Consider the following 17,955-nt stretch of genomic DNA (forward strand, 5'->3'; position numbering starts at 1 on the left):
TTTTCCAACCAGTTATGCACCCACCTTATAGTAGCTCCTTCTAGGCTGTATTTCCTAGTTTAGTTATGAGGAGGTCATGCAAGACAGTATCAAAAGCCACACTAAAGTCAAGAAATACCTTATATACAAGATATTATCTTGTTACCTGCTTGTAGAATGCCTCACCACTTACTCTTCCTCATTTTGTGGTCTGGAATAGACGACCACCATAACATCACAACTATTCTTGTCCCTTTTTATCCTCACCCAGAGACACTTAAGTAGATCTGCCACTCACTTGCTCTTGAATCTGAGCAAGTGTATACATTCTTGACATACCGCGCAAATCCTCCATCCCTAGGACAGCGCATCCCATGCCTTCTAGTCAACAGGGTCTCCTTCTGATTTCTTCCCTCAGATGACACTTCCAAGGCATTCTTAGCAGTAGTACCTGTGCTGAGAGTCTGAAAGCGGTTGCTTAGATCTATCTGTGTTAGGGGTATATTGGTGGTTCTTCTTGTGGAGGTCACACTCTGCCAGTTTTCTTCCTTGTTCTTCAGTCCCCTCTGTATTGCCCTCTCTGATTCTTCAGCATGCTGTATCCACAATACCAAATCCTAACTTCCATCGAGGAAGTCTTCATTTTCTCTGATGCAATGCAGGGTCAATACTTGGGTCTCCAGTCCTTTAATCTTTTCTTCCAGTATGGAAACCAGCTTGCACTCATACAGATGAAGTCGCTTCTGTCCTCCGGTAGAAAGACAAACATGGCACATCCTGTGCAGGTCACAACAGCTGTTCCTTCACTGTCCATATTTTCTTCCTTTTTAATGTATCAAGAGCCTCTTCTCTTCAGTTGATGTATTTACTGTTCCCAGAAGGCTGAAAGGCAAAAAATCTTTGGGCCCTACGCAAACTTCCAAGCAATCTCCCTCTATTCGCGTCTACTCCATCTGTGCACCTCTCTTGGTCATCTGTATATCTAGTGTTGAAGCAGGCAGGAACATCCACATCTATAGCTTTTGTGGCAGCAACATATATCATGTCAGCAAGTAGTAATAGCCCCAATCCCTCTGTCTGTCAGGTTTTTTCAATATGCAGTGTAGTTGTAGCTGTGTCAGTACCAGTTTTTTCACTGTCGACCAACAGAAGAGCTGTCACTAACAGCAGCTATTGCAATGGTCACTAAACAACCTGAAGGCTGATTAAGCTTTGGGATTTCCTGTTTTCCTAAAATAAGGTTTTTTGTCATAATTTTGTAATTATGTCAGTAAAAAGTAATTTTATGATTCTTGAGTATGACACTGCTGACATCCCAGTATCCTGATGAACCGTTAGTGATTTCTTTTTTTTTTTTGAAGGGGAGAGTCAGAAGCACTTCTGATGCATGATAAAACTAATTTCTGTTCCAGCCTTTTGTAAAAGGAATATAAAGGGATAACAAGTAAAATGTTTACATTCACAAACAGTGGAATAATGAAATTAATCAACAGAATATCAATAAACCTAATGCAAGACAAGGTAGCAAAAAGTGGATTGTGCAGTATACTTTCTACTACAGACTGTGACTACCTGCCTGTTGAGTTCTGTATCTTTCTCATGCTCTCAACCCAAACTGACTAAAGAGGAAAAGAGCTCCCCTCTCTTTTTTTCCTCTGACTTGGCCATTATTTCCTTCCTTACTGCAACCCAAATTTTCCTTCTTTTTCTTCCCCTTTCTCACCACCTGTCTCCTTTTTCTTTCAGGTATCTCATCCCACTCCTTTTTTGTGTCCCCTCCTTGCTTCATAAAAAAACTATTAAAATTATTACATACAGTAGTGCTTCCTTTCCATTGCTAAAGTGATTGGGATCTGTACAACATAATAAACTTTATAGTTTGGTTGCAGTGTAAGGTGCAGTTAATGCTGTACTCAGCATCAACTGCACTGCAGTATAGGATATGCTTCTATATTGAACATACCCAAATTTTAGTGAGCACCAATACATCCCATTTAGGATGAGGAGTCCACTCAGAGATGCTTCAGTCAATTTGGTCTTTCCAGGCACAACACCTAAGTATTCTGGAGACTACAATTATCCTACATACTAAGATCCTTCAGAGAACTGTGATCTTAAAAGCTGGTACTGCTGGAAGTAGACAATCAAGTATGTTCTGTATAAACAAGTGTGAAGGCACTGCTTCAAAATTCATGTTTCAGGAAGCCTTGCAAATGTGTTTTTATATGCACAGATACTTATCTTTGTATATGAGGTAGTACACCTATACCCCGATATAACGCGACCAGATATAACACAAATTCGGATATAACGTGGTAAAGCAGCGCTCCGGGGGAGGGGGGGCTGTGCGCTCCAGGGGATCAAAGCAAGTTCGATATAACGCAGTTTCACCTATAACGCAGTAAGATTTTTTGGCTCCCGAGAACAGCGTTATTTCGGAGTAAAGGTGTGTACATATAAGTTAGTGTATATAAGATGTGTATATCCACACATAAACTTGTATACAAATACATTAAATACACAAAATCACAGAACTGTCCAATTTTGGCCAGCTCAAATAACAAACATCCCAAAAAAGAATTAAAATGCTAAGAGAGAAGAGTTGGCTATCCCTGTTCCAGAAACATGTTTGCTTAGACAGATAGATAGGCAGGCAGACAGACAGTATCATGTCCAAAAATATGTATACTTCATATATGCCTTGAGGGAAGTTATTGTGTTTGCAAATTCTGTGATTAAAAATATATATTTAGCTTTTATAGGAAGCTATTGTTTCTTACATAATTTATAGCTGGAAAGTTCTGGAGAGCTAAGGCATTAATAATTGCTCTCCCTGCTTTGACCAGTCACTGGTCACCACTACTAAAGATGACTAAAAGGCATTCATTTCAGGAAATTCTGCCTTGTCTTGTGTTGGGAGTACCAGACCCAGTACCCAACAGAAAAAGTCCTGTTAGACTATACCTTTACAAAAACAGAATTGCAGGGAATATCCCATAAATAAATCTTTTTTTAAAAAATCATCATTCTTTTTTTTCCCTGCAGGTACTGTATTTGGCAATGGTAAAACTTCAGACTACCTGCTCTTGGGAAACATTGTTTACACTGTAAGTCTTGCTGCCGTTGTCTGGTGTTCTATTAGCTGGTTATTTTTTCTAGTCTCTTTCTCTTTTAACTTTGCTTCTTCTTCATTCCATATAGGTATACTTAATAATGATATATTAAATGCCTATATTTTAAATAGATGTTTCTAATATTATTTATACTTTTTCTTTCTTTGTGTCAACTCTTCCATGTAAAAAACAATGTGGTGTCTTGAGAATAAATGGACAAATTGGATGATCCTATGAGGTGCATAATTTGCAGACTCTGGTTCTCTGCCAGCAAGCTCACAAAATAAGGGAGAAAGGATAGGCCTGTTTGCCCTTTTTACAGGGTGCTATCCTTTGTGCAAAGGAAAGAATGAGGATTGTAATTTCCTGGCATTTTCCATGGTGCATGTAAATCCCTGGGGGACAGACCCCAGCTGAATCAGCTGGGAAATTGGTTTGGGGCCCTGTGTACACACAACTCTCTCTTCCTCCTCTTAATCTTGGAGAAGATAGTGCCCCGTGAGTCAAGGCCAATATCAAGGAGTTGCTAGATGCTCCCCATAGAGGCATCTAAGTTGTCAGAAGTAACCAGAAACTTAACTCACTCACCTGTTACTTTCTTTTTGTTTATTAATTACGGTTTGTTCTTTTCTTTAGTTTTCTATCCCCTGTACTAGGTAATGGAATAAAAACATGTTTTTCATTTTCTTAAATACCTCTCTCAACTCAGCAACTGAGGGTTTCCTCGAGTCATTAAAAGCAGCAATCTCATACTGTTACTTGCACCTTTTTCCCTTCCTCTCTTAAGATAGGGATTGATTCCCTTAAAGAATGTTCCTGTTTCCATATGCACAGAACAAAAGAAATCCTGCTAGAGAAATACAAGCATACATCCTTATCAGGCTCATCTCCTTAGTGAAATGGGAAGTATCTGAATTGAAACGGGAGGAAATAATCCAGAATAGTCAATTGTTCTTAAAGTCTGTGTCAGTGTGGATAGTACTGTCAAGGTGTATGCACTGCATACGTGCCAGATTGGATTTTTTTTGAATGGCAGTGTCTGTGGGAGCCTGTATGTTCCCTGTGCCTCTTTGTGTTCCCATGAAAAGGCATGAAAGACAGATTGGCTGCATTCCTCCCTCAGTTCCCTTTTACCACCCATGACAGCAAGACAGAACCCAGCAAGTGTCCGACCTTCAGAGCCCTTAAATCAGTTCTTTCAACCTTTTTAATGAAGAATATTATCGTCATGCTTTTTCTCTAAAGGATGTACCTTTTTTAAAAAAAAGAGAAAAACCATTCGGTCCCCCTGCACACTTTCATGCCAACTACTACACCTTGTGGTGAAGTCCAAGCCCTCAGGATACAAACCTGGCCTCCTGCAGTGGACTGATCCCCATCAAGGATGGACACAGCCGATGCCTCTTATGCAGCCCAGCATCTCCCACAATTCTGGATATCTGGGCTGCTCTCCTCACCCTGCAGCTCACTGAAGGCGGATCAGCATTTTGGCATTGCACGCTGTGGCCTTGTCCCCTCCACTCCCACCAGAGTCTCTGCCTCCACAGCAGCAGACAGTTTGGCTGCTTCAATTGCTCCTGCCTTCACCTTTATTTATTTTTTTAAATGTCTGCCCCATTCTTGGGCATGAGGAGCAGTGTTCTTCCGTTTCAGCAGTCCTCCTCCTCCAGGGGTTGGTTAACTGTCTGGGAGTATAACCCACCCTCAGTCTCCTCTGCAGTATCTATCTCCCTGCCAGCTCCTCTGCCCCTATGCAGGTATGGCAGAACTGCCAAGAAAGCACTGGTTCAAATCCAAGTCGTGATCTATATATGAGGCATCCTTCCCAGGATTGGCAGACAACAAGTTGTGCCTAGCCTGCACCTATCCAACAAACCCTAAAGTCCATTAGGTCCCAGGGCTATGAGTCAAACGGGCAGGTAGAGTCCTCTACCCATCAAAGCAGCCATGATTCAGCAGAGGAATAATGGATCGGGAATCCCAGTGCAGAGCAGGGCGAAGTTCCAAAAGCAAAGGAGGACCCTGACCACTCAACTTGGGGAGTAAGTTCCAAGGGCCTCTACAGAACAAAGAAAGACTTGCAGGTTCTCCCTGCCCCAAGTCTTAAAGTGAGTCCTGAGTGCCCTGGGGGAAAAAAGCAGGGCTTCTAATCAGCCCCTCTCCCTTCCAAGTCAACCATGAAGAGTCTGACCCAGGGGGAAGGGGAGCCAATGGGGTATGATTCAGAGACAGATCCCTTGAGAGGGCTTCAAGCACTAAAGAAGGCAAGCTGTAAAAGGCCTCACCATAGCACAGCAGAGCCTCCACACTCCCAAAGCATGCAAAAAGAGAGAAATCAAAAAAGGTAGAAAAGGGAAAAAACTCAAAATAAGCAGGAGAGAAAAGTCCTTCGACTCTTCTTCCTCCTCCTCTTCCCTCTCATCCACTGAGGATGGTGAGCTATTGGACTCCAAGTCTGATCAGGATTGGGGAAAAATACAACAAAGATTTTTTGCCCCTCTGAGAAGTTCTAGACTAGGTGCAATAAGGTTGTCTCCATGATTCAAATCCAACCTGAACAGGCTCCTGAGAGTAAGTCTTAGAGTGAATTTCTCCCCTCAAAATCCTCCACCGCTGCTGTGATACCCCTTCAGTCCTCCTTCCTGCTTTACAAGAGCATCTCTCTCGTGGCTGGAAGATCTTAAAGTCCATAAGGACAGAGATTACCCTGACTCTTTCTATTTTAAAGAAAGTCACCCCTAGCAACAGCATTAGATGCAATGAGGTTCTGAGCCCAAGCCATGGCTTCCAGCACAGTAACCAGGTGCCATTGAGCTTTGATCCTGGAAAGTGGTTATTTACTCTAAGCAGGTCCTCTGCTTAGCCAAGTTTACAGGCTGCCTCCTCTTTGGAGAAAAGCTGGATAAGGTGGTGGCTGACAGTGTGGCAAAATCCAGACTGTCTCTCCCTTGTTCACTCTATGTCCTAAGGAGAGAATATAGACCAACCTTCAGACAGAGGCACTCCTTTTGCCCTTCATCCTCAGAGATACCAGCACAGGCACAACAGATTCTCCAAAGGAAAATAACTGAATCAGGGTTTGGGAGAAAAGTCCAGAGAAGTCTGAACCCCCACCAATCCACTTTGTCCCAGGTCACATAGGCCTCCACCCAGAGCTGAAGCTGGGGGTAGAATTTCCCATTTCCTAAAGGAATGGTTTTCATTGATTACAGACAAATGGATCAGGGAGATAGTGAGCTAGGGATACTTCCTCAAGCTGCAGGCTCCATCCCATTCATTCTTCATCCAGGTGCCAGTTTCCAGAGACCCTTCAAAACACAATCTGGTCCTGAACAAAATATCTCATCTTCTGGATATGAGAGTGATAAAGTGTGTTCCCACAGAAGAAAGGTTCTCTGGATTCTATTCTATCTTTTTCATCATTCAGAAGTTCACAGGAAGGCGGGGGAGGTGGGGGTGGTATCAGAGCCATACTCAAACTCAAAAGGGTTAACAAATGGATGAAGAAAATGAAGTTTTGAATGGAGACGCTGGCCTCTATGGTGTCATCCCTGTCCTTGGAGGAATACTTGACCTCAGTGCATCTAGAAGACACATATCTCCATATCCCCATCAAATTGTGCCACCACAGACTTCTGAGGTTCACCTACCGCAGGAGACATTATCAGTACCGAACACTCCTGTTCAGCCTGTCCATGGCCTCCAGGGTTTTTAGAAAGATGGTGTTGGTGATTATAGCCAGACTCAGGTTAAAGGGAACTTTCCTGTACTCCTTCCTATACAAACATCCTGATCAGAGCTCCATTGCAACCAGCAGCGCACAGAGCCACGCCTCAGATGCTGAATCTTCTACAGGAGCACGGCTTCATCATCAATGTCAAGAGAAGTTCCTTGATTCCATCCACCAGAATAACCCACCTGAGAGAGGAGTTAGATATCATCCTAGCAAAGTTCTACCCATCATTAGAAAGATTATAGAAAATCTAGGAGTTTATCATCCTGCTCTGGAGCCGCAAAAGGCCTAACATAGCACTGTGTTTCCAAATACTAGGCCTCCTGGTGTCATGTGTAAAAATCATTCCATGGGTCAGTCACCCAGCAGACATCTTCAAGTCTTCATCCCAAAAGTGTGGGACCACTTCCCAGAACAGATGAAAGATCAAGTATGAGTTATGACACACATGTTCAACTCCCCACAATGGTGATCAGCCCACAACAATGTCTGCAAAGGCATGCCCATCTGCCTTCCAGATCCTCTAGCTCTCACAACTGATGCCTGCCTAAGGGGCTGGGGAGCTCATTTGGAGATCAGATCAACCCAGGATCTCTGGAACCCAGAGGAAAAGACTCACAGCATAAACCTTGTAGAGCTCAGACCAGTCAAACTGGCTCTGCAACTGTTCCAGTCCATCCTAGCAGGGAACCATGTCCTAGTTCAATCAGACAGTAAAATTTTATGGTTGCATATTTAAACAATGAAGGGGAAAGAAGGAATCTGGCACTACAAGTGGAAATAATAAGGTGGATGGAGCAGTTTCTCCTTTCCCTCAGAGTGATCTACATAAAATAGGGTCTGACTGGTTCAGGGTCAACAACTCTGAGTGGTGCCTGAATCAGGCGTTTTTCAGTCTCATTTTTTGGATGTTCAACCTACCTTTGACTGACCTGTTTGCAAATCATATGAACACAAAGATGCCAAAATACTTCACAAGGAAGGTAGACCCCAGATTTTTGGGGACAGATGCCTTATCACTAAGCTATTATGTTTTAGTTACGGGTATTTTTAGTAAAAGTAATGGACAGGTAACGGGCAGTAAATAAAAATTCACAGCCCATGACCTGTCCATGACTTTTACTATATACCCCGACTAAAACTGCAGGGAGGCAGCTCGGGCGGGGGGCCCCCAAAGGGGGGGTGAAGGAGGGTCGCCACCAGGGGGCCGCCACAGATGCTGTGCGGGGCGGTTGGCAGGGCTGGGGTCAGGTTCCCTACCTGGCTCCTGGGAAGCGGCGATCTCCAGCTACTAGCTCCACATGCTGCCTCCACTCCGCCCCAAACCCTGGTTCTGCAGCTCCCATTGGCTGGGATCTGCGGCCAATGGGAGCTGTGGGGGCAGTGCCTATGGGCGAAGGCAGTACTTGGAGTTAGGAGCTGAGGGAGGGGATTTCCTGTCGCCCTTCCGGAGAGCCCCCCCAGGTAAGCACTGCCCCGCACCTCAATCCCCAGTCCTGATCCCCCACACACATGGGGCATGGGCTGCTGCAAAAGTCACGGAGGTCACGGAAAGTCACGGAATCCGTGACTTCCGTGACAAACATGGAGCTTTTCTTATCACACAGTTGGCTGCAGGGCCTACTTCAGTGTTTCCACCCTTTCCGCTACTGGGGAAGGTGATCCAGAAAGTAAAACAAGAATAGATTACTATAATTCTGATAACTCATTAACCAAGAAGATTTTGACTCTCAGATGAGATAGATCTGAACCTGGAGCCTCCACTCTAACTTCTGTGAAGATCAGACATTCTCTTGCAAAGTCCTATTCTTCATCCTGATCTGAACCGGCTTCAACTATCAGCCTGGCTGTTCAGATGGAAGCACTAGAAGGTCTCAGTCTGTTGTCCAGACTTATTAAGACCATACTTTTGTCTATGAAAGTTATGGACACTAAAAGTGTGCTCTTCTGTGTGGTCCAGATTCAACAACTAGTGCCAAAGCACAATGCAAATCCCAGAAATCCAGGGATTCCAATCATTCTGGACTTTCTCCACGAAGGCATAGACAGAGCCTTTCAGCCCAGTACCATTGCACATCAGGTGTCTGCTCTTTACTACTGTGCTATTTGCAGGGTCCTGCAGACAATGGCAGACAATGTACAGGTAGCCAGATTCCTTTGAGCAGTCTGATTAGTCAGACCAGCGGTCAGGCCACTCTTTCCAAAATATAATCTATAATCTGAGGGCCTGGATAAGCTATCTCTTAGAGCCTTTGACTTCAGTGTTGGCATTTTATTTATCTATTAAGATTTGTTTCTCAATAGCTGTCAGACCTGGCAGCTTTATCTATACAGCAGCCTTAGTGTGTGTTCCACAAGGACAAGGTAGTGCTCAGGACACCAGAATCCTTTCTTCCTAAGGTAGATTCCTCCATCCACACTTCTCAAGAGGTTGTGCTTCCTTCATTCAGTCCAAAAACCACATTTTCCGACTGAAAAGATTTGGCACAACTTAGATGTCAGAAGAGTATTGAAAATATATCTCAAGTGTACAGAATCAACAAGATCAGGCCCTCTGTGTCCTTCCATCCAAAATGTCAGGAACTCGGACCTTCCAAGTCCTTCACTGCTATCTGGATTAGATGATGTATTGTCATAGCCTACAAATCATCAGAGGTTCATGGTCCAGAAGGAATCAAGGCAAACTCCATGACATCCCTTGCAAACTTATGAGCTGAATAAGCAAGTTTGTCAACATCAGAAATTTGCAAAGCAGCATCTTGATCTACAGCTAACACGTTTATTAAGCACTATAAGATGGATTTTCTGTCTTCAGCAGAGGTCTCCTTTGGCAGGAAGGTGCTGCATCTGGTGGCCCAGAAATAAGTCTTCTGAGCAAAGAGGGGGGTACTTCCTTGTTTCCTTTCCTATCGAACTTTTTTCATAACTCTCCCTATATCTGTTCACTTCTTGCTACTTCCCAGATGTCCATAATTGTAGGACACACTGGGCTGCAGAATGGAAAATTTCTTACCAATAATTTCCTTTGTGCTAGCAGCATCTCCCACAATTCTGCCAACCCTATATGGCTCATGAGCCAAAGTTCAGATACTAAGTGACACCATTACCATATGACCGGCTTTCTTGGTCTAATGTACATAGTTATTTCATAACCTCTGGAGTATTTGTTAGTGATTTTACACAAGTTTTACAGCTTTGGAAAAGCTTGCAGCAAGTGGGAGCAGAGTGGGCATGGCCAGAGCATGCAATGGTGAAACAGTGATCAATCTCCGGTGAGCTATGGAGTAAGGAAAGCAGCCCACACATGCAGAATTGTGGGAGACTGAACAGGAACACTAAGGGAGAGCCACATCCCAGATAAGAGCTTGGTGTGCTAGTCCTTCTCAGCCTGGACACACAAGTCTAGGGATGTGCAGCTCAACATACATCTACTAGAGCAATTCATGTGGTTCACTTTGGACCCAACGGCAACAGTTAGGACTAGAGTGAGACCAGATAAACCAGCATTGACCAGCACTCCCTCAAACTCTCTCTGTACTCTGAGAGCAGTGAAAAGAAGGTAAAGAGGATACTGGCGGAGTCAGTGCTGATGACTGCTTTGGCACCAATTATCTCAGCATCAACAGCCACATCACTAGTAGTTCTGGCACTGACAATTCAGGCTTCTGTACCAACTGCCCGAATCAGCTCATGCAGCAAAGCCAGCACCTGAAACCATTCGTAAATGGGATAGAGACTCACATAGCCAGTCTGAGCATAAGCATAGCTCCTAGACTGAGGGGAGCTTCTGGAGAGAGAACACAGAACACCAATCTAAGGGCAAAATCTGTTAAGCAGTTAAGACAACCAGCACAGATCCTCCTACCAGTGCCCATGATGGAGCAAAGCAAGGGCCTCAAATATTCTGCAGAGGCATCCATACACCCAGGAGACCTTCCCAGTATTGAACAGTTGCCCAGCTCTGGAGCTGGTACCAGCCCAGTTCCATCCCTTGGGATAATCGTTCAATAAGAAGATATATGCCTCCTCCCCATTGTCAACATATTACTCCTCACCAGCATCAAGCAGAGATCCCTCTTCCCCTGCCATCAGAGAATGAACCCAAAGAGGGTATCAGGGATTCCCTATTCAGAGCAGTGCCCCAGCTGATGCATATATGGCACTGGGCTGGCAACATCTTATTCCTGGGTCTGACAGCCGGAATATCATCAACAGAAGAACCTAGGTACTCCAAGGGATGCCTATATTCCACCTCCTTAACTAATCAAGCCTCAAATGCAACATCATAGTCCTTAACTTCTGTCAAGGTCAAATAGCGAAATCTTTTTGCTATTGGAGTTGTGTAACTGTGACAGCTGCTGTCTTGGCTGATCCAGTGGGAAATGAACTGGGGGCCTCCAGAGCAAAAAGCAAGAGCTGTCACAGCTGGAGTGAAGGCTCTCTAGCTGGACCTGTAACAGACCCATATGCTTTGCCGATCGGTCACAGAAGGAGACCTATAACACACACTTACCAGTGGATTACAGTACCATGTAGCAGCTGTTCCTTTGGTTAACAGAAAACTTGATTCCTTTTACCAAGTTTCCAGGGAACTTTTCTTTATTCCAAAAAAGTCCTAGGATTTCTGAAACTAAAGAAGTGTCTCGGAAAAATAAAGTTCAACAGTTCCAATGGGTGGCAATCATTACTATTACTTGTTTAATAAACTAACTTTCCTGGCTACATCAATATCTGTGGTAATTTCAAATGGGATCTTATATTCCTATCCAGGCAGGCAAAAAAACCCACCTCCACAACTTTTAAACATATTCTTAAATTAACTTGACTTCTGTGGTGCTAAAAAGTCTACACAACATGTTTTTGGAGCAGACTCCATTAACATGAGGGGCTGTTTCAAAGCCCATTGAAGTAAATGGAAAAGATTCCCTTTGACTTCAGTGGGCTTTGCATCAGATCCTAAATGAGCAACAGAGATAACAGGATCTCATTAGCCTACTGGGTGCAATGAAGTTCAAAGTTTTTTAGGTTAAAGATCACAAGGGAAATCTAAATTAAAAATTGTAAGTACATATATTAAAGGTTCTGAATTGAACAGGTTGGTTATACCAATTATAAAAACATGAAATCACCTTTGTCCGGCTTGTCCTCGTCCATCCCTCCATGAACACAAGTTGATGCCACACAATTCTGTTTTGTTGTGAGCACGTTCTTTCCATTTCTGGCCAAAGAGTTTTGTCATGGGATCAGCCCAGTGCATTTTCAGTCTGCCCAGTGGTCACTTGTGGTCTCTGGGGATCCAGTCACTGATGCGGGTTGTCCACCTATTGTTTTGCCTGCGGACTACATGACCCACCCATCACCGCTTTGCATCGTTCATCACCTGCACCACATCAGTCACCTCTGTACACCTTCTGGTCTCCTCATTCAGTATATGATCACAGAGTGATATCTTACACATTCGCCTTTCCATTGCTCTCTGGGTGACAGCAAATTTTTGTTCCTCTGCTTTCATCGTTATCCAGATTTCCGCTCTGTATATCATTGCTGGCAGAACAGTGGAGTTAAACAGTTCCTTCCTTTTCTTCATGGGTAATTCATCATCCATCAGAGACATCTTTATTTTGTTGAAACTTGCCCACCCTGCATTTTTCCTCCTACTGCATTCCCCTTCGAATGAGTTGTCTCTGTTCAGCTGCCGAACTGAGGGGATGTGGTCAATTGTTGAATACCTTGAGTGGAAGCCAGCTTGTTCTCTGCTTTTGTACATTTCAAGATCCTTCTTAATCCAATAGAGTATGACGCGGATGAAGAGTTTATACGCTTGTGAGAGGAGTGTGATCGGATGGTAGTTGCTCACTTCTTCTGGTTCACCTTTCTTCATCAATAGTACTGTTTTTGATTTCTTCCAGGCATCTGGAACATGCTTGCTATTGATGTAGATGGTGAACCATTGTGCCAATGCTTTGAAAAGAGTATCTTCCCGTGCTTTGAGATATTCCGGCCAAATATCGTCCACTCCGGGCTCGTCCACCTCTTTATATAACGAACTGCGTATTCAATTTCTTCCACATAACGTCGGGAACTTCTTCTATAGCCTGCTGTCTTGACAGTGTATGCTGTACATTGACATGCAAGGAGTAGAGATCATTGTAGAATTTTGTACATATTTCATTCATCTTGCTCCTTTCCATTGTCCTTTCAGAGCTGCTGGGATAACCTTTTTCGGTCTAACAGCTCTTCCTACCTTTTTCAGACTCTCATTCTTTTCAGCCTCCTTTCTCAATTTCTTCTTTCTGAAGTCTTCGTAGTCTTCTTTGATCTTCATGCGAATTTCTTTACATAGTGTTCTGTATTCTTTGCCCATTTTTCCTTCTAATTTCATGTGTGCCCTTCTTGCCATCTGATTCATAGTTTCCTCGCTGATCCTCTGCTTGCATCCCAGCATTTTCAATGCCTTTGCTTTCTTAGCTGCTGAGATTATCTGCAAGATAAACTCTTCGTAGTTCTCATTGATGTCCTTGTTGACCTTATACTCGAGGTCCATTTCAACAAAGAGGCATTTGCACAGGAAATGAATGAAGTGCCATTTTTGCTTTAGTTTCTAGCTTCTCTTGACTCGGTCTTCGTAGGCATTGTCAACTCATAGTTTTGAGCGCAAAATACAATGGTCTGAGCCCGTCCAAATGATTCGTTCTCCTATTGTCACTACATCGTTGAAGATTCTTCTGGTATCTGTCAATACATAATCAATCTGATTCAGTGTGACTCCATATGGGCTTTTCCATGTCCACTGCCGACGTTGTTCTTTTTGAAATATCGTGTTCATTATGTGGAGCTGGTTTGCCTCTCCAAAAGCAACCAAACGTGCTCCATGATCATTTCTTACATCTTTACTGAATTTTCCCATGTACTTTTCATTCTCACACTCCTTTCCACCTATTATTGCACTGAAGTCCTCTTGTATGATTGTGTAGATGGATCTTTTCTGCATTGCCTCCTCCAGCTCTTCATAGAAATGTTCCATTTCTTCGTCTTCCACTTGCTGCGTGGGAGCATACACCTGAATAATTTTAATCATTCATTCATTCATTATTTCATGTTTTTAAGAACAATTAAAAAAACATGAAATAATGAATGAAATAGTAATAATATAAAAAAGGAATGAAAGTCATGTTTTATAGGTTTTAAGATACCGTATGCATGATTGCTATTTAATGGGTCATAAACTGTATAATAATGCACATGATTTTTTTCATGTGCATTACCATTAAATGTTAAACATAAGCCCTTTGTGGGTCCTTTTATTTTGAATTCCTGTGTTCCATTAATAGTCTGAAAACAATCAGACTTATTAAAGAAAAATAACAGATTTCTCTCCTTTTTTAATAGTTTGTGGTGATAACAGTGTGTTTAAAAGCTGGATTAGAGACTTCATATTGGACCTTGGTAAGAAAATGCTTATTATTCATGCTCTCAAGTACACAATAGAAATATGTGATAGATTAAATTTCCTTATTACATTATTATTAATTGCCACTAATCATTATTACATTTATCACTCAAATTATGCTATGCACTTTACAGTATCAAGTAAAGATACAGTGTATGCCTCAAAGATTTTATATATACTCTGAAATGATAAAATATTGTGGGTCAAAAAAAATGAAAAGCAATGAAGAGGAGGGACTTAGGACAAGGATTAAAATAATATCACATGGTTATGCAGTAAAGCACAAGTTGGATGTTCTCACTAAGCTATATGGGAATGTTTTTAATTTACTTTTGAAAATAAGTATTATCTTGCTACAACTAAAGGGACAGTAGTAGTTTTACCATTTGCTTAGCAGGCACAGAGTTGGGCCAATGCTGGGCATTTTTGAAAATCCCATTTGTCAGAATTGCACTGTAAACTTCCAAGGAAAAAGACCATCTTTCTTAGAGTGTTCTGTATAGCACTGAACTCATTGTAGGGACTGAAAAAATATTAAATATGTTTTGATTATTCTGTTTTTCAGTTTAGCCATATAGCAATATGGGGAAGCATTGCACTTTGGATAGTGTTTTTTGGAGTCTACTCATCCTTGTGGCCTGTCATTCCCATTGCACCTGACATGTCTGGGGAGGTAATGTGTGTCTTTTAACTAATCTCCAAATCTCTGCATAAAATGTGGTTGAAATGCTCATTTAGGGTTTGATCTTTATTGGATTGCACTGTTTGCCGCAGGGACAGGAGAAAATTGTGAGGATTTTTCCCAATATTTGAGAGAATTTTTGAACACTGACATAGTGTATTGGGCAGGCTTCTCACATATCTATAGATTTATCTGCGTCTAATTGCTCTGTTATTATTGTCTTGTTAAAGGAACATAGATTTGTACACTCTTATAAAAATTAGTTCAACAGCAGCAGAAAAGGGTTCTCTATGTGACTACATCACACAGCAAAGTGGGAGACCAATACCTAACCTAGTTGTAAGATTGATAGTACAGTAAAGGCTGTTTTATCCAGCATGTTGGGAGCATAGGGGGTGCTGGTAAGTGAAAAATGCCAATTAACTGAGAGGGAGGGAGTTTGGGTTCAGGAGGGGTGCGGGGCTGGCGGTTGGGGCGTGGAAGGGGATGTGGGGTGCAGGCTCTGGGAGGGAAATTGGGTGCGGGCAGGGGCCTGGGGCAGGGAATTGGGGCTTGGGATGCCAGATCCGGGGGACGCTCACCTCAGGCAGGCGGTTCTGCACACTTCCCCAACCCATCCCGAGCACTAGCTGTGCAGCTCCCATTGGCCGGGAACCATGGCCAATGAGAGTTGTGGTGGTGGCGCCTGCAAGCGGAGGCAGCGCACAGAACTGCCTGCCGCACCTCCGCCTAAGAGCAGCTGGGACAGGTCACCAACTCAAGGGGGTATTGTAGGCTGGGAGCACAAAAAGTATGTGGCCATTTCACTCCTCTGCAAAGAGTGAAACATGCTTTTTCTGTGTCAATCTCCTTTGGAGAGGCTAGTACCACTATGAGCATGAACTTTTTCTCAAGGAAGTGTAATTTATCACACAGCTGTGCATTTTGGATATCCCTACTACTAATTCCACAAGTCCAGTGTTATGCCAGGGTAGGGTGACCAGATAGCAAGTGTGAAAAATAGGGGCAGGAGTAATAAGTGCCTATATAAGACAAAGCCCCAATATCAGGACTGTCCCTATAAAATCGGGATATCTGGTCACACTATGCCAGGGTAAAATTTTTATTTTCTGGAAAGATTGAGAGAAAATTTTGGATGATGCAAAATGTTGAGGCAGATGAAGCATTTGGGAGATAGGTTTCCAAAAACAGAAGTGCTATCCCTACTGAAAAATGTTCCAAACTTTTTGGCTCATAATAATTCCAAAGCCGCTTGATCTACAAACCCACATTTATTTTATTTAATTTGTTGTAATGAAACATGGTTCTTTTGCTTGTTTAGAGTGGGATTAATAAGGTAATTATTTTGTTATTAAAATCAGTTTGTATATACATCACAAAACCTGCAGTGTTCCTAAGTCCACACATTGCTTTTCTACGAGCTTAGGAAATTTGTACCAGCTAAATGCTAGATTCCTGAACTGCTCATAAGTAAAGTTTTCATTTTAGGAAGTCATCCATCGGATTTCTCAACTTGTTGTCTATGGCCAAAGCCAGTCCCATCCAGCTGACAGTGTGGGCGCAGATCAAAATCATGGCACTGTTGTATTAATTTAGATGGACTGTGTGGACCCAAAGAGTTAAAGGTGTTAACAGGACTCTGAAACTATCCAAAATTTAAAAAATTTAAACAAGTTTTGGGGTTTGGTATACAGAGACCTCAGCCTACTTAGTGCTATGGCAAACACATAATTAAAAATATTAACCCTTTATTAAAGATGGATAGGGGAGGAAAAAAACAGTTAAAGCTTTTGAAATGTTTAAAGTATTAAGTAAGGCTTTCATTTCAACATCATCCCTTACTCCCTTTCCCTTTTGCTGGACAGAGTCTTTAGAAGGAAAAAAAGGCATGTTTGACAGTCTCTTAGATGGTAATAACTATACTTTTGAGGGGGAAAGAGAAGAAGTTAGTTAAGATGGGCTGGAGCTGATGATGTTGCTGTTGTTAAAGTCTGATCCCTTTTCCTAGAAGACAAAACAAAATAAACACACACAAAAAGGGGAAGAAAAAAGGAAAGCAAAGATAGAAAATGCAGCTTCTGTCTCTGATGTTAACTCTCACTTGCAGTTTCAGCTGCTGGAGGAATTCAGGCACAGCACCTGGTCTTATCAGTCACTCAGAAACCAGGCAAACTTGTATTGGCATTGGGCTATTTAGCACATAGAATTTAGAGGCCTCTTTTTGGTCACAGACTTACAGCATTATTGGAGAATATACAGTCTTGGCCAACAAAGCCTTAAGATATCTTTATTAGACAGAAGAAAAAGGGAGAGACAGATAGGAACGAGAAATCATAAGGTGGGGAAAGAAAAGGACACACAATGGGTGAGAGTATTAGAAAGTCCTACATCCAAGATGGTATTCAGGATTTATCCAGAGCCAGTGGAGATAGTAATATCATCTGGCTCCTGCTCTTAGCCTGGTCTGGTCAGAACATCTTTCTTCTTTCAGGATGAGGGTGAAGCTGGTGTGGGTGGCAACCATGATGGTGAAGCTTATTCCTTCCCCTGCTCTTGTCTTTCAGTCAGTCAGTGACAAAAATACTGTACTTGTAGTTGGGGGACAAGATTGTGGTGCAGTGCAAACGAAAAAGTATGTCTATTTGCTTGCCCGCACAAATACTGCCTGACATCTTTCTTCACCTGTCTGAGTCCAGCATAAAGATTAACTTAATCAACATACATTTGGCAGCTATTTCATGAATTAGTCAAAGGCAGATCGATGTTTCCACAGTCTCTTGTCCTCTGTTTTGCGTGGGGGCTTGAGCTAGTCAAAAAATAAGGATGTGATTTTCACAAAAATTTTTATGAAAATGGTCACTTCTTTTTTAGAAAATTTGAATTTCTAAATGAGTTTTACCAGCTGTACTCCTTACAAAGCTGATGAATACTGCTTTTGAGTGACTGAGTACCTATGAAGCTCAAGTTTTATTGAACATGGAAAGTCATTTTTCTAGTG

General features: G+C 42.5%; 1 protein-coding gene across 7 annotated transcripts in view; it reads left to right on the plus strand.

The window, feature by feature from the left end:
* The window catches only part of ATP8A1 (ATPase phospholipid transporting 8A1), a 267,308-nt gene that overhangs the window by 216,995 nt on the left and 32,358 nt on the right, over window positions 1-17,955 (plus strand). For all 7 annotated transcript variants that reach the window (XM_042841789.2, XM_005300615.5, XM_008170556.4 and 4 more), the window contains 3 exons: window positions 3,025-3,086; window positions 14,215-14,271; window positions 14,841-14,948. In XM_042841789.2, the coding sequence (XP_042697723.1) occupies window positions 3,025-3,086; window positions 14,215-14,271; window positions 14,841-14,948 (227 nt within the window). The remainder of the gene's footprint in view (window positions 1-3,024; window positions 3,087-14,214; window positions 14,272-14,840; window positions 14,949-17,955) is intronic.

This window comes from Chrysemys picta, chromosome 5, assembly GCF_011386835.1.
Source record: "Chrysemys picta bellii isolate R12L10 chromosome 5, ASM1138683v2, whole genome shotgun sequence".
In the NCBI taxonomy this organism is placed as follows: domain Eukaryota; kingdom Metazoa; phylum Chordata; order Testudines; family Emydidae; genus Chrysemys; species Chrysemys picta.